The 25,569-nt window shown below is 39.0% G+C and overlaps 1 protein-coding gene across 4 annotated transcripts; it reads right to left on the bottom strand.

The window, feature by feature from the left end:
* Positions 1-8,079: 8,079 nt before the first annotated feature.
* Positions 8,080-25,238, bottom strand: LOC148869777 (putative monogalactosyldiacylglycerol synthase, chloroplastic). Of its 4 annotated transcripts, none has more exons than XM_088972486.1 (8): positions 24,377-25,238; positions 24,119-24,291; positions 19,376-19,537; positions 19,143-19,284; positions 17,980-18,204; positions 11,071-11,133; positions 10,913-10,987; positions 8,080-8,412 (listed from the first exon to the last, which is right to left on the bottom strand). In XM_088972486.1, the coding sequence occupies exons 1-8, from the start codon at positions 24,875-24,877 to the stop codon at positions 8,173-8,175; spliced, it is 1,581 nt and encodes a 526-aa protein (XP_088828612.1). In that variant the 5' UTR covers positions 24,878-25,238; the 3' UTR covers positions 8,080-8,172. The 4 variants fall into 4 exon arrangements, with proteins under 4 accessions (XP_088828612.1, XP_088828615.1, XP_088828613.1 ...); XM_088972489.1 differs by having other exon boundaries at positions 24,119-24,305; positions 24,377-25,092; XM_088972487.1 differs by lacking the exons at positions 10,913-10,987; positions 11,071-11,133 and having other exon boundaries at positions 24,377-25,163.
* Positions 25,239-25,569: the final 331 nt, after the last annotated feature.

Below are 25,569 nucleotides of genomic sequence, written 5' to 3'. Positions count from 1 at the left end.
ATTTTTGTTATAAATTTATTTTTAGTAATTATGTATTCTTATTATAATTTATTGATTAACATATATTATAGGTTCAAGTATTTTTTGAGATTACGCTATTTATTGACTAATTTAATATTTATTATATTTTTGTAATTATTGTATTTATATTAGTTATTTATTGTATTTTAATTATAAATTTATTTTCAATAATTGTGTATCTTTGTTATAAATTGTCAATAATTATTGGAGATTAAACAATTGTTATTTATTGGAGATTAGTCTATTAATTCACTTAAAATTAGAAGTGTTCATGGGGTGGTTTGGTTCAGTTGTAGACTATTTGGCTAACCAAATCAACTTGGTTAGGCTAGGGAGTTGGTCACTCAAAACAGACTAACCATTAGTGAAAACTGGCCAACTCGGTTTTGTATTAGTTTGGGTTGACTTTCGGTTTGATCAGTCGGTTGAAAAGATTTAAACTTTAAAAATTAAGTTTATGGTATAAAATAGTTTAGTCTTTAGACTAATAAGTATGAGAATTTTCTCATTTTCATATATTAAAAATTTATATTTAAAATTTAAAATATTAATATATATCTATGGTCATGTAAGTTCGGTTTTGGTCAGTTTACAAATTGCCAAACCAAAAGACCCAACCTAGTTGGGTTGGGAAGTTGTTGAACCAAAACCAATCGAAAATACTAGAAAACCGACCAGTTGGGATCGAGTTGGATGAGATTTATCAGTTTCATCAATTTGATGAACCCTAGATGAAATTAATTATTATTATTATTATTATATTATGGTCCTGCACATAGGATCTCGTCACGGATCGGTCCACGGTGAGAAAGCCTTGCTTTCCCTTGCGCCTTCCCTTGCGCACAGACCCTATTGCGGAGACTGAATGGGTGATTTGTCCAAGAGGCCACCCGAACACTCCTCACTCTTTTCTTGACTAGAAAACTGAATCCTTTATTTCAATTCGTAGCTCCTTAAATAGGAGATTACAGATGGAAATTCCTAATTAAACTCAAACTCCTAATTACCTACTCCTAATGGTACACAACTCTTACTTAAGATAAGATAAAGATAAGGATAAGATAAGATAAGGGATAAGGGATAAGGAATGGTGTAGCTGGCGGTGAGTTGGTGGGCAGAGCTGATGTGGTAAAATAAGTGTGGGCCCACCCTGATGAGCTATCATGTGGGCCCCACCCTACTGCTATTGTCGGGCGGTGTGCGCATCTCGTAGTGCTGCTATCGTGAGGAGCGTGCTACTGTTGTGCGATGTGTGTTGCTGACGTGCAGAGCGTGCTGCTGCCTAGTGTTGTCGTGCGGTGCGTGTTGCACACTGCCAGGCAGTGCATGCTGCGTGCTACCGGGCGGTGCATGCTACGTGTTGCCAGGCGGTGCATACTGCGTGTTGTCGGGCGGTGCGTGCTGCGTGCTGCCAGGTGGTGCGTACTATGCGTTGTCGGGCGGTGCATGTTGCGTGCTGCCAGGCGGTGCGTGCGATGCGCTCTGGGGCTGTTGGGCGGCGCTGCCGAGCAGTGCGTGCGGTGCGCTCTGGGGCTGTTGGGCGGCGCTGCCGAGCAGTGCGTGCGGTGCGCTCTGGGGCTGTTGGGCGGCGTTGCCGAGCAGTGCGTGCTGCTGCTTATGCCTACGCCGCAGTGCACTTCTGGGCGATGACCCAATGGGATGGTTGTACCGCTACAAGCAATTCTTTCATAACCAACGCACGAAGGATGAAACTGTAAAGTCTCCTCCTTTGGCCGGGGATGGTAATTATGTAGAAGTCCAAGAAACAGGAGTGCGCAAGAGATATAAAGTGGATGGGTAGGATATGGAGGTAACTTTCTCTCAAGCTTATATTGATGGCATGGATTTTGTGTTCATAGACAGCCCTATGTTTCGCAATATTGAGAAAAATATATATGGGGGAGGCCGAAGGAATATTTTAAAACGCATGGTTCGCTTCGTAAGGTTGCTCTTAAGGTTCTCTTATGTAAGTATACCCAGTGCATTCCTATGATCCACAACATAACACATCGGGGTCGTGGTCCAGTACGCGATTTTTGTTATGTGGATTTTCCACAAAACTACTTCAAACTATATGACCCAGGAGGTGGGGAACACTTCAATGTCCTTGCAGCTGGCCTAAGAGCAGCAGATCATGTAGTCACTGTAAGCCATGGTTATGCCTGGGAGCTGGAAACTAAAGGAGGTGGCTGGGGTCTGCACCAAATAATAAATGAGTTTGATTAGAAGCTAAAGGGCATCGTGAATGGGATTGATGCAAAAGAATGGAACCAGCTTTGTGCATTGAGCTATGGGACAACCCCTGTTGTTCATACTATTGGTGGACTGAGAAATAGCGTGCAGCCATTCGATCCATTCGCAGAGTTCCAAGCCACGTATCCGGAATTCGAGCTTGAGGACAAGCTCGTGGTCCAAGAGGGTGTGATGTTATAGACACATCGCCCGGCAGCGCACTACGGCGCAGGCATAGGCAGAGCATGCACAACGGGCCTCCCAGCAGCACACACCGCTCGGCAGCGCCACACAGCAGCCCGACAGTGCGCCGCACGCACCGCCTGGCAGCAAGCAGCATGCACCGCCCGGCAGTGTGCAACATGCACTGCCCGGCAGCGCGCAGCATGCACCGCCCAGCAGCGCGCAACACACATCACCCGACAGCACGCAGCATGCACCGCACGGCAGTAGCACGCTCCACACAGTAGCAGCACGCACCGCACGACAGTAGCACGCTCCTCACGGCAGCAGCACTGCGAGACGTGCGCACCGCCCAACAACAGTAGTAGGGTGGGGCTCACATGACAGCTCATCAGGGTGGGCCCACACTTATCTTACCACATCAGCTATGCCCGCCAACTTGCCGCCAGCTACACCATTCCTTATCCCTTATCCCTTATCTTTATCTTATCTTAAGTAAGAGTTGTGTACCATTAGGAGTAGGTAATTAGGAGTTTGAGTTTAATTAGGAATTTCCATATGTAATCTCCTATTTAAGGAGCTACGAATTGAAATAAAGGATTCAGTTTTCCAGTCAAGTAAAGAGTGAGGAGAGTTCGGGTGGTCTCTTGGATAAATCATCCCAAGGGAGAGTTCGGGTGGTCTCTTGGACAAATCACCCATTCAGTCTCCACAATAGGGTCTGCACGCAAGGGAAAGCAGGGCTTTCTCACCGTGGACCAACTCGTGACGAGATCCTATGTGCGGGACCATAACATATTATTATTATTATTATTATTATTATTATTATTATTATTATTACTAATACATTGTAAAAAATATTAAAAGTAATATATAAAATTTAAGTAATTATTAATTATTAAAAATGTTAAAGTATAAAGCAATTATATATTTTTATACTTAGCTTTCGCTTAATAAATCTCATGCATTGCATGAGTCCCCACTAGTACTTACTTATATATAACACAAATCAATCTACATCAACATGCCTCTCCTTTCTCTAAACCCTCCTTCTTGCTTCCTTGTTAACTGTCTCTCCTTCCTCCATTCCCCCATACCAACCCTTCTACATATAGCTAGCCATGTGGCATCCCTCAACATTATATGGAGAACTCCCAAGCATTAAGTATGTATTTGGTATAGCTTTTTGTTTATGGGTTCGCATCTGTCCCCCAAGGATTTGCCCCCCAAAATGTCCCACAAAATGGGTCGGCGACGCATGTCATGAAACACACGCACTAGGCAAGACACGTGCGAAAGCAATTTGATGTCATTTCCAACACCCCGTTAATGAAACATGCACCCAAATGGGTTTCTTCTCCCATTCTTCTCCATTCACTTCAAACTGAAACACTGAAACCCTTGATTTCACACGCTTTCGTAACCCACCCACCGGTTGAGTTCCGTCAGCCGACGACAAGAATTAAGTAGTCTGTAATGTAAGTCCCAAGTATTGTGATTGTCTTATTGTCAGCTATTAAAGCTTTGTTTCCTTGTGGTTTACAGAAGACTTACCTCCTGTCGGTATGGTCATTGGCATCGACCGGTGGGTCACCAAAGGTGGTGTAAAGTGGCGTTAAAGGGCTCCCACTCCGGTGGGTTTAGATCTGTGAATGTTAAAAAACGAATGAGAAAAAACCAAAAACAAACAAAAAAAAAGAAATGAGAAAAACTTACATTACAGACTACTTAACTCCTACCAGTATCCATCGGCCAATAGAACTCAATTGGTGGGTGGATTAGGAAAGCGTGCAAAATCAAGGGTTTCAAGGTTTTCAGTTTGAAGTGAATGGAGAAGAAACCCATTTGGGTGTGTGTTTCATTAATGCGGGTGTTGGGAACGGCGTCAAATTGTTTTCACATGCGTCTCGCCTAATGTGCATGTTTCATGATATGCGTCACGTTCTGGTTTTGTGGGACATTTTTTATGTGGGGGGGGGGCCAGATGTGACGCCTCTGTTTTTCAAATAAACGTTTATACTTGATTTGCCTTCAAAATATAGAATACTTAATAAATTATTTATTGACAATTAAGCACCACATTAGTGTTTGAGTAAATAAATGCTCAATCATTGGGGGAAATATTAAAATGAGTTTTTCCCAATAATTGATGTGCACATAAATCAATACCCACTTTTATAAATATCAATCCGTACAGATGAATATAATGAGAATAATGCTGATTTGGTAATAATATGATGGCATTTTAATAAACACATATCATGAAATGTCCACGGAAGAAAATACACGCTGTAGAACAAAATACATTGGCTGCTCGATGCAACTTATATTTTTGAATGTCTTATAGATTTAAAATTTTACAAAATTTAAACAACTACAAATATGTAGCCACTTTCCCCTTTTTAGCTAAGAGTACTCTATTACGTCTTTGAATATTTTCTTTCCCTAATAACTGCAACAACTTTCTATTCCTCAAACGTATTCACCAATCTTCACAACAAGCTTTTTTTTCACCTCTCTTCATTCCTTCCAAGTAATGTTCATCTCCATTCCTTTTTAGAAACATTGATTTAGAGGCCGAGTGAGAAAGAACACAAAAAAATTCGTTCTCCCGAGCACTACAAAACATAATTTAGAAAAACGTATGCTCATTTTTGTGCCAATTTTTATTTCCAATAATGATCTCCGGCACACCATCTTTGTTTTATTCTAAAACATTTCAATCAACACAAAATAGACCTTGAAACCCAACTAAGCTGATCCTTTTCTTAGTATCGTGACGTGTATAGTGCAACTGTATAATGGTAATTGGTTAGGATTCCATTTTAGTATCGGGATAAGAAGGCCGCCACCCAACCTTTAGCATTATTTTTATGCACAAAGTGGCTGGCTCTTAGACATGAACTTACATTTTCATAGTTCTAGCTAGACTGAAGCTTTACCAATACACTATGCAATGGCTCCCATTTTTACACTAAGATACTATATAATATTTGCCTAGTACTAATAAGGCTAGTTTTGCATCCTAAGCACAATATTATGCTATTAGATTTAAATTAATCAAAATACCATATTTCTTCTATGCATGTAGCATATATCTATTGCATGTTAACTCATAACACACCCATTGGTGTTGGTTATAATGTTGTAGGGTAAATTTTTTGGAATACCATAGGAAGGTTTATGAGAAGTTGGACTCTTATATTCAAGCACAACCAAGTGAATTTATGGGAAGAGTATTAAGGTTCATTGTGGAGATGGTTTTTAATGGAACAATAAATTAAGTACTAAGTTAATTCTTTCACAAAATAGTTGGATATTTCATTTTTGGTTGGAAGTTACAAACTTTTTGTATGGATGGGCCATAATGATTTTTATAATATTTGAATTCTTTTTTGAAAACAATCTTAATGCCTTAGTTTTCAGTTTACTCAGTCCAATCAAGCATGAAATACCATTTATACTTCGAAGTAGCTTTTGCTCTTTCAAAAATAAATAAATAACATTAATTTGTCTTTATCGAATGTCTCAACAGCTAAATCAACTGCGTAATTGATACACTTGTACCATTGTCATATATCTAAAGTTTTTGAGCAAGTTGAATATTTTCCAAATGTTCTGATGATCATACGTATGCAATCAAGGTAAAAGATAGTGAAGAATATACAAGAGTTCATATTGCCATAGCCATCTCACAAACTAACATTTTAAAGCTTGGGCTGAAACCAAAATTCTGTTTGAGAAGGCTTTATTTTTAGGTGACCAAATTAAATATGCTAATTCTTACATTATTCCTCTTAAAGGCCAAGCCAAAGGATTAGCTTTATTTTGGAAATCTGGAATAGATGTCACCTTTTGCTATAAGCCAACATGTATGCTTTCCTCAAGATTTCCTCTTATCCTACTAAACATCCTTCGATGCCTGGTTTTGGGTATGGTCAGTTTTTAAAACATAAGACAAATCATTATTGGATGAATTTAAAAATCACGACTGCTTCATGGTAATCTTCCCTTTGCATATTGGAGACTTTGAACGAACCTGTGGTGATTGATGCTAAGGCCCTAGTTCCTCCAAGGTTACTACTACTACTAGAAAGGTTCTTGTGCATTTTGTAACCTTATTTTTGAATTGGAACTTCTGGAAATATCTCTCCAAGGATGGGGAATTGCTTGGTCCAATCGGACCCTGACATCTCTTACTCCAGGAGGCCAACACATGGGTGGTGATGAAATGCATTTGGTGGAAGAACTATTTCCATCAATCCCACCTTTGATGTAGTAATAAAAACACTGGTTGCGCATTAATCCATGTTTCCCATTGTGTCAATAGTGCTGATGGAACTCTTCTTCACATGTTACATTATTACTGTATTGCCTTGATGCCCAAGCGGCCTGGTTAGGTAGGTTCATGGCTTTATTTGAGATTTACGATGTAGCCTCTTAATAATGTCAAAGAGCTTATATATTGTTCGGTGGTGTAGAGATATTGCAGCCTACACTTTTGCCGATGGATGGCTTTTAAGGGGTGCAATTATCATGAAGCATATATTGTATTTCAAACACACTCAATTGTTTGAGCATGTACAATTTGATCATACCTTTATTATTGTGAAAGTCAGACGATGATGGATGTTTTGTTGTTGTTGCATCCCTCAAAAATAGTTGTAGATGCGGCTTTTAAATCTGATTATTGGTCCAATTGGTTTGGTACTTCGACACCATTAAGGGTACCTTAGTTTGGCGAGAGCTAATCCCATCAAACGTAGCAGCAGCTTGGATATTGACGAAGCTCCAACTGTGTGTCATGGCATTTCATTGTTACAACAATTACAGTTATGTTGTATTGGTATTGAAGTTGATGTGGAAAAAAAAATAGTAATCTCTTATTCTCTTGTTGCTCTTGATTTGTTGAGATAACAAGAATACTATCTTTTCTTGAAAAGTGGTAAAGTATATTAAAGTAAAAAAGGCATACAAGTGGTATACATCAAAAGGATGAGGAGAGTTCCCCAGGTACACACCCTAGACAAACAAAGAAACTTCGGCCCTAAAAGACATCCCAGGCCAGGCCAAGAACCCAAACAAGTTGTATACACCGGTAGAGGCATATTGGACAGTATCAATATTTTTTTTTTAGTTTTTTTAAATCCAGTTTAGAGGGGCCGGTTTAAGGTCCGTCCACCTCTTGAACTGGTCAAAACCTCAATACACCCTCTGTAGGGGTATATCGGAAAGCTCCCGATATGATACGTATCAAATGATACAGCTTGATACGTATCAATACTTTGAACTTTGATCATACATTGATTTGTTTAAATGCACGATAGTTGTATGGCCCCCACCACATACTATCATTTATTACTGATTAAATCATGGGTCACGATAATGTGCAACGATGATTACTGTAATGACTGTTATAACAGTTTGCAGCCTTTGATATTCATTCTTTATGACGATTAGGATGATGGCCACGTCAGCAGGTTTATAAGTGATTTGTAACCCCAGGGCTCCTGTAAAGGCTCGTATCAGTTTCAAGCAATGGGAAATTGCAAAATTGCAACTTGCAAGGATGATAGGTTGGGTACTTGGGTTGCAGTTGTACAAAGCAGAATAAACTTCAAAGATCAGGTCAGGAGATGAGTAGAGAGAAAATGCCAAGGAACAATGGTGATTTATTTTGGCCACAACATTTTACAAAAAAAAAAAAGAACCAGCAAAATTGATCGCATAAGAAAATTATGCCGTACAAGAATACTGGGATACAAGCAAACTCCTTGGACTCACCAAATCATGAAGATCATGAACAATCTTAAAAACTGCATCTGGCTTTGCCAGCTTTAATGCATTCTGAGACATGGCCTTAAGCTCATCAGTCTTTGGACCAAACCATTGAGCAACAATATTGGCTATTCGTTTTGGCGATTTTGAGAACTTTCCACATCCATTTTCCACCACATAGGGCACGTTTCCCGCTTCCTGCAATGTTAAAAGCAAATCAGACTATGCTCAAATTTAGCAGGAAAAACATATCGGAAGTCTAACCGAGATATACCATGCATATGATACCAGAAATAAATATATTGTGCATATGAACCTACTTGATTTATTTCTACGAATATCTTTCTTAGTTTATTGGTTTAAGTTCTAACCGGTGGTTCTTTACAGGAAAGTATGCTCCTTAGGAGACCAAGGTTGCTTATTTGAAATTTCCAGTATTTTAAATGGTTTTGACAGGTAGGATTAGAATCCACAACAGTCTAATACAAGTGAAATTCAGGAGAAAGAGGTTGAACCTTTTGCTATTATCATCTCAGTTTTTAATGCACTTAATTTGCAGAATTTTAAGTTGTTGAGACAGGGACAAGAAATTTGTAATAGAATAGTGACGCAAACAGGGATATAAGAAATTTGATCAGTTGAAGGCTCTAGAAAACAACCATACATTGATGGTGCAATGCTAGAGAAGATAAAGGAAGATATTGTAGGATCAGTTCAAGTTTGCTTTGTGTATGCACTTCAAGATACCATTGTCTTGTGGAGTCATCTTGGGCAAAGAGAATAAATGAAATTTTGAGGGTAAAACTTACCAACTCATAGTGAATGGTCTCGAGCATCTTCGTTGTCAATTTATAGGAATTTGAAAGGGGTTAACAAATCTAGTTTGTAGACAAAGTATATATTGTGAGGTCATCTCCTCTCTATCCAGTTCTTAAAAATAATGTCGTGGTTCAGCAGCCCTCTTGGAGGTTCATTCAAGTCAAACTTTCACTAATGTTCCTTTAACAGTCTAGGTTCATCCATGTTTAGGGGAACCTTCAGGTACAGTTTCTATTAGAGAATCTAACTTCTAAAAGAATATTGGCCTCCTGAATGAGCTTAGATTTGCACAATCACTCCATCAATAACCATAATAAGGCCACAAGGTCATTACTTAATGTTTGTCCCAGCTATCTGGGGTCTTGGGAAGGGTGAACCTGGATATAGACCTAACCTGCATAAAGTGGCTACTCTCAGACTTGGAAACAAGCCTTCTCAGACTTGTCATCCAGGATTTTACCATCTACCAAGCAATGGCTGCTAACTGTAATAAGAATCAATCTATGAAATGCTATGCACTACCCATAGGGCTATCAAATGGATTGGATCATTGATTCAGATATAAACCTACTAATCCAAAAAGTAATGGTAAATCTGTCTATAATTGTATCAAATTCCAATCCACATCAATTGTATCCCATAAGATTAAACAAATACATAATTAACAAACTGGTCTATGTAACCTGCATCCAACTAACTGTGTTTTTTAACTAAGAAGTTGTAGATTCAAGTTTTGTGATAGAGATTTGATTGAAGATAAAACATATAAAAATTCAATTCAACCCTGTTCAGATGGAACCTTGATATTGTAAACTAGGTAACTGGATCAGATCACAAAATATCTAAATCCAGTCCAAATCTGGTCTGTTTACAGTTCTAGCTGTAAGCAAAGCAGTGAAAACTGGCAGCTATTTCAGATAGGGGTGCAACTTCTTCAAGCTTGGGTTGGTTGTTAAAATTTCAATGGGCCCAGCTCGAAGGTCCAAGCCTTAAGCGGTGTAAAATGCTTTGGGTCAACCGCCCCTAATTTCAGATCATCGGTGAAAATAAGACTCTTATCTTTTTTTTAACATAGAATTTTGTTATATGGCAACAGAAACCAACAAAAGAACCCATTAAGGTTTTCTATCTTCTTTTTATTCTCTTTTTGTATATATGATGGTTGCCTTTGTAAAGTTGTAATGTGTCAAAATTCAAAAGTATATCATTGAAATTAAGGCAGATTTTCTTTTAAGCATGAGTTTATTTTGAAGTCTCACATATGCATACGAGTCTATTAGACTCTATGGATATAGTATAAAATCTCTTAAAACCCACAATTTGGATTAAAAGGAACAAATTTGAGCAAATATTTGCATTTGGTATTTTTTGCAATGGTGCCAACTCATACATCTTGTGGCCAACTCTCACAATTTCCTTGGTAAGCATTGATCTTTTTTGCTTTAGGTCTTTAAAGACATCTAGACCTATCTATCACTGTGACTCTGTGATCTATGAGTGAGGATTTTCCCTTGAAAGAAATTATGATTTGAATGGAAGGTAAAAACTTATAGTTAAATTTGTACAATTAAAGCTAGCCAAAACATGACGTTTGGAACTATGGTTGCACTTGGATCAGAGCAGAATTGGAATAGACAGTGGAATTGAGGGGGATAAATTCCACAAGGCCACAAGTCTACATGTTTCCATAGTTTGAGCCCATTTCTGCAGAGGGGATGAATTAGGCAAAATACAGATTTTTTGTCTTTGAATTCTGCATATCACTGGAACTGAAATAACCAAGTGGAAGTTGACATTTGAATGACAGGAATTAGATTGCAATCCTGTTTGAAATCCATTAGAGCCCAAGAAAATATAAGAGTAAAACCAACAAACTTACCTGTCCAGCAATATAATCATTGAGAATTATGGGGAGGCCCCGTATCATTGCTTCTGCAATAGTCCCAGGCCCCGCCTGCAGATGCCATATTACAAATACAACTAAAAATATGAAAATTTTTCAAAAGTGAAGAACAAGTAAATCCACGACAGATTTACCTTTGTAATAATGCAATCACAGGCTCCCATACATTCCTCCATTTTAGTGACAAATCCCTTCACCTGAAAATGAATTCCATTTTCTACTATAAGACAACCACTTTTTGAATGAAAAGAGGTAATAGATGAAAAATGTAGTCCAGTGAGATGATAAGGAACTAAGTTTAAATGTCATCCATGCAACTGCCCCATCCCCCCTCCCCCACCATTGACCAATATTGACCACTTATTTGGAGGCAACTCTTGGACTAACCATATATCTGGATAAGACCAATGGCTTGAAACTGGACCAGACATCAAAACAGAAAGGGGGAATGTTTTTTCCATTTCAACCAGCAGTTCAACCTCAAATTTTCCAGTCTATCCACAGTTCTCATTGGACTGGAAATGCATCCATTCTGATTCAACCAATTTCATCTGGTCTGATCTGGTTTGAAAACATTGACATGGGAGTTCTGAAACAAACTGATCTAAGCAATTTGCAATTATGGTAATATAAACAGACATGGAAATTCCAATTGGCACTAAAATCTCTAAACAAGCTATTATCACACGAAAGAAACACTTCCACTAACCAAAGAAATAAAAAGGAAGGAAATGGTTCAAGTAGGCAATCAAGACTACAATCAGCCTTGAATCCTAATGGATTTCAGATTAGAAAAAGTAGAAGAAAAGTAAGGAAAAGAAGAAAAGAGGAGAATAACAGGAGAACACAAAGGTTTGAAAGGAGGGACAGATTCTCCAATTGATCTGCCGCCGCCACTCTCTTAGTATTTATAGGTTATGTTCAGTACATAGAGGAAAGGACAGATCTACCCTTAATATTTACATGACAAATAAAGCAAATAACAAACCGAAATAAATAACAACAGAAATAACAAGCTGACCACCAACTAACACTAACATGACTGAAACAAATAATTGCACATACTGTCCTACGAACACAGTGGGGACCACAGATGTGGGGCCCACTCAGTGTTCTCTACACTCCCCCAACTTGGATAGGTCTGCCTCTAACTTCATCCTTGGTACAGCCTTGGTTAGGATATTTGCGAGCTGCATGTTGGATGTGATATACGGGAGACACACTTCCTGTGATGAGACCCTCTCTCAAACAAAATGTTGACCAAATTCGAAATGCTTAGTTCTGTCATGCTGCACCGGATTGTGAGCTATATTAATAGCCGCCCGATTATCACAATACAGCATCAAGGGCTTCTCATAATCAATACCCAACTCTTCAAGTAGTGATCTCAGCCATAGGATTTCAGCCACTCCGTTAGCCGTTGACCTGTATTCAGCTTTGGCACTAGAGCGAGAAACAACACTTTGTTTCTTACTCCTCCAAGAAATAAGGTTACCTCCCACAAGGGCACAATATCCAAAGGTATATCTCCTGTCATCAGCACTCCCAACCCAATCAGCATATGTATAGACCTCCACCTTCATGTGATTATCGTTCTTGAACAGTATACCCCTACCCGGGCATCTCTTCAAGTATGCTAATATTCTCTCTACCGCAAGAAGATGAGAAGTTCTAGGGGAGTGCATGTACTGGCTAACAACACTAACTGCATAGCTGATATCCGGCCGAGTGAGGCAGAGATATAGAAGCTTTCCAACCAACCGTTGGAACATAACTTTGTCTTCAAGAGGCTCCCCACCCTCTGCACTAATCTTGTGATTTTGTTCGATGGGTGTATCAGCCGGCTTAACACCCAACTTTCCAGTTTCCGCCAATAGATCTAGAACATATTTTTTCTGAGAGATAAAAATCCCCTGCTTTGATCTAGCAACCTCAATACCCAAAAAATACCGTAGTGCACCAAGATTTTTCACCTCAAACTCTTGATGAAGGAGCTGTTTGAGGGACTCAATCTCATGACTGTCATTTCCTGTCACCACAATATCATAAACATATACTGCTAGTAGTGTCAGAGAGGACTCCACCCTCTTGATGAATAGTGTATGATCTGACTGGGCCTGTACATAACCAAACCTTCCAAGGGCTAATCTGAACCTATCAAACCAGGCTCTAGGTGACTGCTTCAAACCATACAATGCCTTGTTCAGTCGGCAAACCTTCTTACTTGTCTCTGTATCATAGAATCCAGGAGGCAACTGCATGTAAACCTCTTCTTGTAAGTCTCCATTCAGAAAGGCATTTTTAACATCTATCTGGTACAAAGGCCAAGAATAACTTGTTGCAAGGGATAATAGAACTCGGATGGTGGTCATCTTGGCAACCGGGGCAAAGGTCTCCAAGTAGTCAATACCATAAGTCTGGGTGAACCCCTTTGCAACCAATCGGGCTTTGTACCTTTCAATGGAGCCATCAACATTATGTTTCATAGTAAATACCCATCTACATCCAACTGGCTTATTTCCTTTGGGTAGGTCAACTAGCTCCCAAGTGTTAATTTTTCAACAGGGCATCCATTTCAACTTGCATTGCATCTTTCCACTCTGGAACTGATAAGGCTTCTTGCATATTCTAGGAATAGGGACATTGGCAATAGAAGTGAGATAGGACCTGTAAGAGGGAGATAGGCGATCATAGGATAAAAATTGGGAAATGCAGTGAGCTGTAGATGTGGTGCGATGTCATTTCCCTTTACGGACAGCAATAAGGAGATCAAGGTCATCCGCAGGAAGGGAAGTGGCAACAGTGGAAGGTGCCTCAGTAGGCCCTGGGACTGTAATACTTGGATCTAGAGCCGTAGAAGGAACTGGAGCTGGCCTGGACTGCCAATGATCGGGATCAACCTGCCTGCATCGCCTGTGATAGACTTTCAACTCTTGATCCCTCTGACCACCCTCACCATTACAACCGTCATCACCCAATGGAATAGGTAAAGGAGCAGCCTCAGATGTGTTAACCCCACTCTCACTGCGCTCCCCCTAAGGAAAAAGACCCAAATCCCCACTCTCACTGCGCTCCCCCTGAGGAGAAACCCTAGGATAATAGGGTGTCTCCTCAAAGAAGGTGACATCCATAGAGACAAACTTCCTCCCGAAAACAGAATCATAGCAGCAATAACCCTTTTGAGTTTGTGCATAACCGAGGAAAATGCATTTAAAGGCCTTAGGGTCAAACTTGGAATGATGGGGCCCGAGAAGCTGAGCAAAGAAGGTACAACCAAAGGTTTTAAGATGAATAATAAACAACTCCTTGTCTGGGTATAGAAGTGTAAAAAGGGGGTTCCATATCAAGGACCCGAGAAGGAACCCGATTAATGAGATATACTGCCGCGAGGATAGCATCACCCCAGAAGCGAATAGGTACATTGGAGGTAAACATAATGCTTCTAGCCACCTCCAAGATGTGCCTATTCTTCCTTTCAGCAACCCCATTCTGCTGTGGTGTATGAGGACAAGTGCTCTGGTGAATAACCCCCTGATTATGGAGGTAAGAAATTAATGGCTTAACAAAGTATTCCTTTGCATTATCAGATCTGAGAATTTCGATTTTGGCCCCAAACTAGGTTAGAATCATCTTATGAAAGTTTTGGGTCAGAGCGGGAACCTCATCTCGATAACGCATTAGATAGACCCAAGAAAACCGGGTATATTCATCAACAAACAACAGAAAATAGTTGTACCCACCCATAAAAGGGATGTGATATGGCCCCCAAACATCAGTATGCACAATATCAAAAGAATTATTACTTCTTTTATTACTCAAAGAATAAGATGTTCTACAATGTTTGGCAAGCTCACAACTCTCACATCTCAACTTCGACATCTCAACAGACTCAAATAAAGCAGGAAACAAACTCTTCAAGGACCGAAAAGATAAATGACCTAATCGATTATGCCAAAGTATAACCGGACTCACAAACTAAGAAACAAAGGACTTCTTATCCACTAGCTCTTCCCAACGAGAACTCTCTCCGAGAAGATAGATCCCATTCATCTCACGGCCAGTCCCAATCACCTTCCTCGTTTCCAAGTCCTGAAAAACACATCGGTCAAGGAAAAAGGTTACTGAACAGTTCATATGTTTGGTAATACTACTGAATGAAAGCAGGTTAGTATCAAGCTTAGGAACATACAAGACAGAAGATAAAGAGATGGTATCAGATGACTTGATGTCACCCTTGCTAGAAATGGGAACAAGAGAGCCAACAGCAATGGATACTTTATCTCTACCAGAGGATAAGTGATATGTAGTGAACAAAGATGGCAAGCTAGTCATATGGTCGGATGCACCTGAATCTATTATCCAATAGTGTTCAGTATTACTTGGAGCTGAAACATGGTAGGCTGAGGCTCGAGTACCTGAATGTGCAAATGCATATGTGGCAGGGGCTAATGGTGACTGAGATGGCTGAACTGAACTCCCAACTTCCTTTTCCAACTGTATTAGTGTAGCCCGAACCGCAGCTAAGGTCTCTAGGGGTGTGCATTTTGTGCCTGACAAGGATGTTGAATCAGTATTCACAGCCACATGAGCATTACCCTTCTTATTTCTCAGTTTTGCTAGGACCAAATGAGGGTGCAGCTTCCAACAAGTATCTTTTGTATGCTTGGGTTTCTTGCAATGTTCACATACCAGATCCCATTTGTCTTCCTTCTTCTTGTCCCTTTCTGTATCACCCCCAGACTTAGGTTTAACAGCTAACAGGGCTGGGGAAAAGGGCTGAGGTTGCATCATAACTTTCCTCCTGATCTCTTCACTATGCACTAGGGAATATGCTTGAGAGAGGGTCACACTATCTCTAGTCAGTATCTGTTGCCTCACAATGTCATAATCTGAAATCAGGCCAGCCAGTAATTCAAATACCATATTCGTCTCGACTTGCTTTCTATAAGTTTGTGCATCTTTGGGACTTTTCCACTCAAGAGTCTCTAGATGATCAATTTCATGCCACAGGGATTTCAAGGTAGAGAAGTAGACAGGAACTGGTTTCTCTCCTTGTTTAAGACTATTCACTTCACACTTCAATCCATAGGCTCTGGCAACGTTAAGGGGTTGGGAATAGGTTCTTTCATAACATCCCATATCTCCTTGGTTGTCTTTGCCCACAAGTAATTTCGGCTTATATGTGGCTACATAGAGTTACACAGCCATATCATAACCAAGTAGTTCTCTTGAACCCACTTGGTATACATTGGATCCTCCTTGGAAGGTTCTTTCATATCTCCCAAGAGGTAATCTAGTTTTCCCCTTCCCCCAATAGCCATCATGGCTGATTGAACCCATTCCAAGTAGTTTGACCCGTCAAATCTCACAGTTGTAATCTGAAACCCAGTTTCAGATACACTACCATAACTGTTGTTCCCAAAACTACCTTCTCCCTGATTTTTAAACTCCATTCTTGGTCAAGAATCAGTAGTTACGAACTATTAGGGTTACTACAACAGAAAACAGCACTTGAACAGTCGATCACAATCAGAAATCAGTATGGAATCAATGTAGGTCTGATCTAAAACCAATCTGTAATCACGGTATATGCATGAAACTAGTGCAAGTCTGATTTGAAACCAATCGGCAATCACAGTATATGCATGAAACCAGTGTAAATCTGATCTAAAACCAATCGGCAATCACAGTACCAAGCAGTCCGTACAATTTTTCACCCCCTAAAAGAGCTCGGAACCAAGAGACAGGTTTGAAACCAGCTTAGAGAGCAATCTGAGATGCTGGAACAGAATTTGGGTTTTAATCGTAGGTCTAAAATAAGTGCTTAGCCGCACTTTCCAAGGGGTTCATAGTTAGGTCTTGCCGTAGGGTCAATGTGAAACCCTAAAAACTGATCACCTCTGAGAGAAAACCCTTAAAACGAACACTTTCCAAGAAGATAAAAGAGTTCAGCCCAACAGTTAGGTCTTGCCACAGGGTTAATGTCAAACCCTATAATAGATCACCTCTGAGAGAAAACCCCAAAAACAGTTCGGTCACTCCTTCTAGATAGGTCCAACCTATCTTGATTGATAGCAATCTCTAGAAAATAAATAAGACTTACCTAGAGAATTCTGTTTGCCACCTTCCAACGTTGCCTGAACCCTAGCCTTCTCTGATTCTTCCTGGTTACCAACACTCTACAAGTCGTGCCAAGTCTTCGAACAGCTGCTAAACTCTTCTGGTAACCTCCAAGAATCAGCCAATGAACACTTCTTTATAAACTTCCAGCCCTAGATAGTTCTCATGTGATCGGCTGGACTAGACTCACATGAGAAGCCCTAGATAGGCTCTGATACCGAGTAGGCGATCAAGACTACAATCAGCCTTGAATCCTAATGGATTTCAGATTAGAAAAAGTAGAAGAAAAGTAAGGAAAAGAAGAAAAGAGAGGAGAAGAACAGGAGAACACAAAGGTTTGAAAGGAGGGACAGATTCTCCAATTGATTTGCCGCCGCCACTCTCTTAGTATTTATAGGTTATGTTTAGTACATAGAGGAAAGGACAGATCTGCCCTTAATACTTGCATGACAAATAAAGCAAATAACAAACTGAAATAAATAACAACTGAAATAACATGCTGACCACCAACTAACACTAACATGACTGAAACAAATAATTGCACATACTGTCCTACGAACACAGTGGGGACCACATCTGTGGGGCCCACATCAATGTTCTCTACAGTTCAAACTGAAAATCTCAATACAGTTTAAATATTGGTTTCAGGTCTGACATTTTTGCCTTGCTAACCAGCAAGGACTTACTTGGCTTCAGGTTGAGTAACCTCAACTCAGTTTAAGTTCAGGTCAGTTTCCAGCAGGTCAGACCTCAACCCCAATAAAATATTATAATGTTAAAATGATGCAACCACATTACTACCTACCCAAATTTCACTTTGAAATTTTGATTCATTTAAAATTTCAACAGGGTAAAGAGGAACTGGTTTTAAATGGTAAAAGTTGTAACAGAGGCCCTTTATAGAAGTTAAGCCCAAAGCATACCTGAACAGGAATCTTCCAGTTGATTGAACATAATCTGTTTGCAAGTTTTTTATTGCGGCCACAAATCACAAGAATTTGACCTATTGGTTCCCCAAGATTTTTGTCATACAATGCATTTCCAAGCGCCCGAGCAGTAGCCTCAATTGGACCCATGCCTTCTCCACCTCCCATAAGTAATACAGCAGGAAGATCCTCATCCATTCCCAGCTCCCTCCTTAATTCAACCTAGTTATAAATAAAAAAATAGGCCAAATGTTTACAACATATACATCAATCAAATTTAAGGAAACAATCTAAGATGACAAAATCTAAGCCAAAACAAATCCACTGTCATAACCCTTTCTTCAACATTGATCATGTCAAATGTATGTGATAGATCAGGTAGTAATATTAACCAAAAGAAGGTCCACAATGGGGAGGTTAGTCAGATCTCTATTTTTTCTACATGGAGTTTGAGAGGATCACGGAAGCAGGAGACTCCAAGATAGTGATCTGTTTGATTAGAGACACCCATTATGGACCAATTATGGACCATTGAGGCTGAGTCACTTAACAATGATCTTTCTAGAAAATAATTCCCTGAGGGCTGAGGGCTGAGCTATTCCAGGACCAGGAGAACTAACATGCCAAAATATTATTATTATAAGGCAGGAGAACTAAGATGCCAAAATACAGGAATCGATAAGGACTGGGATGGGAAAAGTGGGTAAGACTCGTCAATTCTCAAAATCCAAGAAACAGACCGCAGATAAGAATATCTCAGTCTGTTATATTGATACTGTCCTTTTAGTTTTTAAGCTACATATTCTTCAAGACTTGTTACCTGTCAGCTAAATGAAAGTCCTAACATTTATGACGTTCATTATAGTGGATCAATTTGTTGTGTCATCATTAGTATCATATCATGTTGAGCTGAGTATGCTAAGCATGTAAGATAGACCTGATTATATTAGCAAGATGCAGTACATCTAGAAGAAGCATTAAATAGAGGCCGCCAAGCCCCTGAGATATTTATAGCATCAGTTTATATGGAAACGGTAAATTGTCCTTATGATATGCCCAACGTATCTTAGCCATCCTTACTAAAAATTGTTATGCAAAATAGATAGGATAGAATGAGTAATAAAAGAATCAAAGGCAATTCAAAAAGGATGGCTGTCAACCTTAGGTCGAACAGGCTTGACAAAAGAAGGTCGCACAGGAAGGCCATAAACTTTAACTTGAGAAGGCTGAAGGCCAGCTTTCGATGCTCTTTTTGCCACCTCTGTTGTTGGGCAGTAGCATCTTGTGACAAGCTTGTGAAACCTGGCCAAAAAAATGACCAAATGAAAGATGGACATGATTTACAAGAGAAATGAGCAATTGGAGGAACACTAAATACAAATGCAGATCATACCATGTAGGATGACAAGTGCTTAAATCTGTAACAACTGTTGTAAATACAATCTTCTTCAGAAGACCCTTTCCCTTCAGTATACGAAGTGGAACATGTTGCATCAGGGGATGCACACTGATAATAATATCTGGCTGGTATTTCATCAGTCCTTTTGCAACCTCCCTGTAGAGAAATACAATATAGAATCAACAGACATGTATCAAAAGGTTCATGGAACTTATCAAGTCACCGCAGCCAGATGCAGAAACAAGGTTTTGTAAACGCATGCATATATAGGATACACTACAGTAAATTTAAGCACATGTGGTTTATGTAAAAATACAGGGTGATGTAAAACAATTGAAGGAAATAGGCCATGACTTTAGAGTTTAGACTGAAGAAGTATGATCATGTCATTTGGGATTACATGAGAATAATCTGAAGAGGAAATGTAGGGCTTATTCTATATTGCCAGGACTGAAACATTAGAAATCTGAAATCTAATTTTGGGTTTATTTGGTCTGAAAGTTCATTGGTAAAATCTTGGTCTGTCAAGTGTGAGAATGCAGGTTTGAGTCAGAGAACGGCCACTTTGTGCAAAAAAAAATGCCAATGGTTAGAATGTATCCAGTCCACCCTTCCCAAGATCCCAGATAGCTGGGAACAACATTGGGTAATGATAAAGTCCAGACCTGCACCAGAATTCAGTAAGCAATAACAGTAGCAGAAAACTAAAAAGGATAGAGAAAGAAGAAGAAGAAGAAGAGAAGAGAAGAGAAGAGAAGAGAAGAGAAGAGAGGAGAAGGAAAAACTGGTTCGAACTAGAGAGAGTTCTATTCTCCCTAGTTGGCCAGATTGTATTTATACTTTTCTAAAGAAAAACAAAAGGTCAGTTGTGCCCCTACTTAAGTATGGGACACATCAGTTAACTTAAACATGACACCTCACACCAAACATAAACAAATTGACAAAACTACTCCTATACAGTTGACACTAACACTCCTCCTCAAGCTGGTGAGTATATATCATATAGTTCCAAATTGTTACATATGTAGCCCACTCTTCCTTGACTCAACCCTTGGGTGAATAAGTCTGCCCATTGATTTCTTGTGTTAACATATGCAATGGCTATCACTCCACTTAGCACCTTCTCCCTCACAAAGTGACAATCAATTACTATATGTTTTGTTTTCTCATGAAAAATTGGATTAAAAGAGATATGGACTGCAGTGTCACAATAAAGCTTCATTGAAGTGTCAATTGAGTATCTCATCTCCTATAGAAGATTTCTCAACCACACTAGCTCACAAGTTGTATGTGTCATGGTTTTGTATTCAGCTTCTGCACTACTTCTTACCATCACTGTTTATTTCTTACTCTTTCATGTCACCAAATTACCCCCAAGAAAGGTATAATAACCTGTAGTGGACCTTCTGTCAGATACAGAACCAGCCCAATCAGCATCAGTGTATCCTTCTATTTTAATATTTCCTCCACTTTTGTATAACAAGACATAACCAAGAGCTCCCTTCAAATACCTTGCAATCCTTAAAACTGCATCCCAATGTGGAACCCAAGGATTTTGCATAAACTAACTCACCACACTAACTACAAATGAAATATCTAGCCGAGTAATGGTTAGGTAGTTTAGTTTACCCACCAACCGCCTGTACCTTCCGGGATCTTCAAACTCCTCACCCACATCACTACTCAATTTGATATTTGGTTCCATAAGTGTTTCAACTGGTTTAGCACCTAGAATTCCTATTTCCCCCAACAAATCAAGAACACACTTCCTCTTACACAAATTAATACCGTTCTCAGACCTTGCTACTTCTATCCCCAAGAAATATTTTAATTTACCAAGGTCCTTTGTTTGGAAGTGCTACTCAAAAGGCCAATCAAGTTAGTTAAGAAACCCAAAAGGCCAATCAAAAGAAAACAAGAAGAACACACTCAAAAGAACAGAGAAGAAGAGATAAAGAAGTCATGTCCATTTCGGAGAGGTTAGAATTTCTGTTGGGTTTCTTGACAGATATTGGGCAGGCTTTTTAATGTTATTGGGTTGTAATGTATTCTTGTTTTATGTGTGGGGATTTGATAGAAGGGTTAGTCTTTATGCTATCAAGGCTTTTGTTAGTTCCTTCTGGGTTTTTTCTTTGGGTTGACTTTTCTCTCGAGTGATTGCCCATAACCTTTCTTGTAATTCTTTTTCTTTTAATAAATTTTCTTTTATCTTCAAAAAAATAATACTATACAAAAGTTGTACATGTCAAGAGTTTATCTCAATTTCACAAGATATAGTTACTGATAATGATCTTAGTTTAAAAATCAGCTAAAATAGAAAAGCTTGGTATTAGCGTCTCAAGGTCAATATCCGCCCCTTGAAAAGAATGCCAAGAGACCATACTGCTCTCACAACATAACTAAACATCCAAAGAAAAGACCCTATAAGCCAGCTGTTTGATTTAGAGAATTAAACAACAAATAAACAATCAAAAAAGGAAACAGTAAACTCCTATTACAAGATTTTTTTAAGACAAATAAAGAAAAAAAATATTAAGAAAGAAGAAAGAGAGGAATTCTTTTCCTGCTCCTCCCCTGAACTATCCTCCTCATCACTTTCAGCCTATAAAAGAACCTATATATTCTAAGAATGAACTCTTGAATTTTGTAAGTGGTTTGTTGACCACAAACAGGTAAAAATCCAAGATCCAAGACACAATACATTACATCATAGAGACTAAACTTTTCACATAGAAAAAATCAAATTTAAGAGAGTTTTTTTATAAGTAAAAAAAAAAAGAAAGTTTCATTAAAAGGAAGAACAAAATGACAATCTGGATAGGTGATAAGAGAGTTTATACCTTTATGGAAGAATTCATGTTATATGTATTAGAAAATAGATGGCTTGCACCAATAATTCAACCTAACTAAAAGGAGGAATGAAATGGCTCTGCAAGTTGATTAAATATAAAGAAAAATACATGCACTTGTGTTGTCATCTAGCTGTCAACTGATTTTTATTTTCTTTTTAGAGATGACTAACTGTGGGAGATGACTCAGATGAGAGCATGTAGAACATTGCATGGAACACGCAATCAAGCATAGAATGAAGTCGTGGAAACTTTAACTGCAAAATCTGTCAAGCATAAATCCTAACAATACTGCCATGTACTCCAAGGACTTGTTATAACATCCATCAGCTATCTAATGTTAAAATGTAATGCTTAAGAAAATTGTATTTTATTCGTTTCTGTATTGAGTTCATTGGTATTACACCAAAAGACATACTATAGAACTATTCTAGACAGAAAAAGCCTCTAGGTGTCAACTAGAAAAGAATGTGTTGGTTGCTATGATACCTTTCAAGCTACCAAAAGGTAAGCTAATTTTAAAATCCAGCATTTAACAAATTTCCGGTCTTTTCCTTTTAAACCAAGCATGGTTCTAGGAACAGGAACTCCATGCCATACTTAAGGATTGCAGATAACTGGGGACATATGAATGCGGACAACTTGATTATTGAAGGGATTCCAAGGTGGTGCGCTGGTTAGGGAATCCAGGGAATATTGTTTGGGGCATCAACATGGTTAATATGCACTGTGTAACATGAAATTGTGCAAATCAAAATAACAATTAGAAGGTTCATCAATTTTACAATCATAGTTGTCAAGGCGACCGCCTAGGCAGCAAGGCGCCCTTAGAGGCTTGCCTCGCCCAGTTGCCAAGAAGTTTTGCATACTGTGTAATAAAATACTTTTATATTGTTATTTTTTTTAGATTATAATTATAAAATAGACATTATTAAAGAAAAATATTCATTTTTTGTGTTTATGAACTAATTTATTTTTATTATTTTCTTATTTGTTAGGGCTTAATCAACACAAACATTGCTAACTTCTGTATTGAACCCTCAATGACTTCAAAATCTGAACCAATAAGTGAGGGATGAACTTAAAATTTTGTCTAATCAACACATTCCTTCTTCTTCCACCTTTTCTTTTCTTCTTTTCCTATAACAAAAATAGGGGTTCAGCCCCTATATTTTTTTTATTTTCTTTCCTTCTTTTTCTTCTCATAAATATGTTGATTTTCTAGACTTAAACATGAAGTTTATAATTTTCTTATGAAAATTATGGATAGTTATTAAAGAAAGTTGGTTATGGAACCTAGGGAACTACCCTAGGATATGTGATTTTTACTTAAAAAAAAAATCGATCGCCTAGGCGACATAAATATGTTGATTTTCTAAATATGAAATTATTTTCTTTCCTTCTTTTTCTTCTCATAAATATGTTGATTTTCTAGACTTAAACATGAAGTTTATAATTTTCTTATGAAAATTATGGATAGTTATTAAAGAAAGTTGGTTATGGAACCTAGGGAACTACCCTAGGATATGTGATTTTTACTTAAAAAAAAATCAATCGCCTAGGCGACTAGGCAACAAGGTGCCCCCCTGTCGCCTTGGCACCTTGAAAACTATGTTTACAATATTGTATCATTGAATCACTGGATGGAATTTCCTAAGAATTCGGAGATGTTACCCCGTAGCTATATAGAAGTTCCTTATTCTCACATATATTTCTTCTCGGAAGAGTAAAGACATCATTAATTTTGGGCTTGTTCTGTAAGCTGCTAATACACGGGTTTCATTGTTTTTCGGTTGTTAATCAACAAGGTTTCTCTACTGATGCCAATACAGAATGACAGCACAAGATTTAAATGTAAGAATTTAAATAAAGGGAAGAAGAGACTTACCTAGCTATAAACGTCGAAGTCGCAGCAAAATTGGATTGATGCACCAACCGCGGAGCAGATCCATAATACGTCATCTTCCAGAGTGGTCCGTGCTTCACCAGAAAGCTATAGCTCCTGGGCAATTGATTAAACGGCCATGGGGTGTGGTCCGTCCACAAATCCGTAATAAAGACCTGCACCATATACTCTTAACACACTCAACATTATCAGCAAATAATCGAATAAATCCTACGTTGATGGAAGCCAAGTCGAACTGACCTGATATTCATCTCCAAATTCTTCATCAAAGGCCGCTTTGATAGCTTCGGCAGAAGCTCTATGGCCACCACCAGTGTCACTCATTAAAATCAGAACCCTTTTTGGATTCACCGCCTGAACCCCGTTCAAGTTGATCCCCTCTTCCTCCAGGACACCACATCCATCTTCTCTCAACCCGTTCTCCCCAGTAGACACACCAACGGAAGCAAACCCAATTGGGATCCTCTCGCAGTGCATCCTAACAGCCCTATTGAACTCATTCCAAATCCTCTGTACCCTTGAAACACCCCTGCTCAAACCCAAGGAAGCCACCACCTTGGATCTCTTCTTCTCCCCAGCCAGACCCCCAAATCCATCACTGCGAAAGAAACTCGACAAAATCGAGCAGTACCCATTAGAACCTAAGTGGTAAAAACCTCTAGAATCCAAGGGAAAACAATCCAACTTGTACAAGACGTCGACAAAATTCATGGGTTCTTGAGATACAGCTGAAGTACGCATTGTTACGGGTTAGAGGCTTAGAGTTGCTATCAGAACTTAACCCATCAATCCATGGAAGTCCTCTCGTTGTAAGGAAAACAAATTGAAGGATTACAGTACAAGAAGAGGAAGCGAGAAGAGCCAATGGACAAAGAAGTGGACTTAGAGAGCGACAGCCCAGGAGGGAGGGAAATGGTAAGTGGTTGTGGAAATATCAGTGGCGGGACAGCAACCACAGAGAGTGGATTTTGGGGTACAGAGGAGATTCTTTAATTGTACAAAACTACAAATTACAAAAGGTTCCTGCACAGAGAAAAGAAAACCAGGTCACCTACTAATCTTGCCACCTCCCGGCCTTCATGTACGATGATGTCATAAGCTGAAAATTTAATAAAATAAAATAAAAACCTAAAATAGGTGAGAAAAATTGTAGAATAGTGATTGGGCCCATCATGAAAGGATTATTGGTGAAAATTTTGCCACATGAGGAAGCATTTCTTCGCCAGATTGGAATCTTCTTAACACACTCACAAGTCATCTTGTATTGGTATCAGACACCTTGTCCAATCAAACGGATGGCATTAGATGAGTGGCCAAGTATATCAAGAGAATAATAACTAAAAGACGACAGAAAATATTAGTTTATAGTGACCTTACACAATATAATTCACCCAGATCAACTGATCATGTGATTTTTGTGCAAGAATGTAAAA

This window comes from Nelumbo lutea, chromosome 2, assembly GCF_056320005.1.
Source record: "Nelumbo lutea isolate HS-2025 chromosome 2, American lotus-T2T, whole genome shotgun sequence".
Taxonomy (NCBI): Eukaryota; Viridiplantae; Streptophyta; class Magnoliopsida; order Proteales; family Nelumbonaceae; genus Nelumbo; species Nelumbo lutea.
The sequence above is the reverse complement of the archived record's forward strand: the minus strand, read 5'-3'. Positions and strand labels throughout refer to the sequence as shown.

Bases quoted from the DNA above. Each gene is read 5' to 3' on its own strand.
- LOC148869777 (XM_088972486.1), bottom strand. From the start codon at position 24,877: ATGCGTACTTCAGCTGTATCTCAAGAACCCATGAATTTTGTCGACGTC. The intron at 19,285-19,375 runs GTATGATCTGCA...TTTTTTGGCCAG, and splicing joins AGCACTTGTCATCCTACATG to GTTTCACAAGCTTGTCACAA. The intron at 8,413-10,912 runs GTAAGTTTGTTG...TTAACATTGCAG, and splicing joins ATGATTATATTGCTGGACAG to GAAGCGGGAAACGTGCCCTA.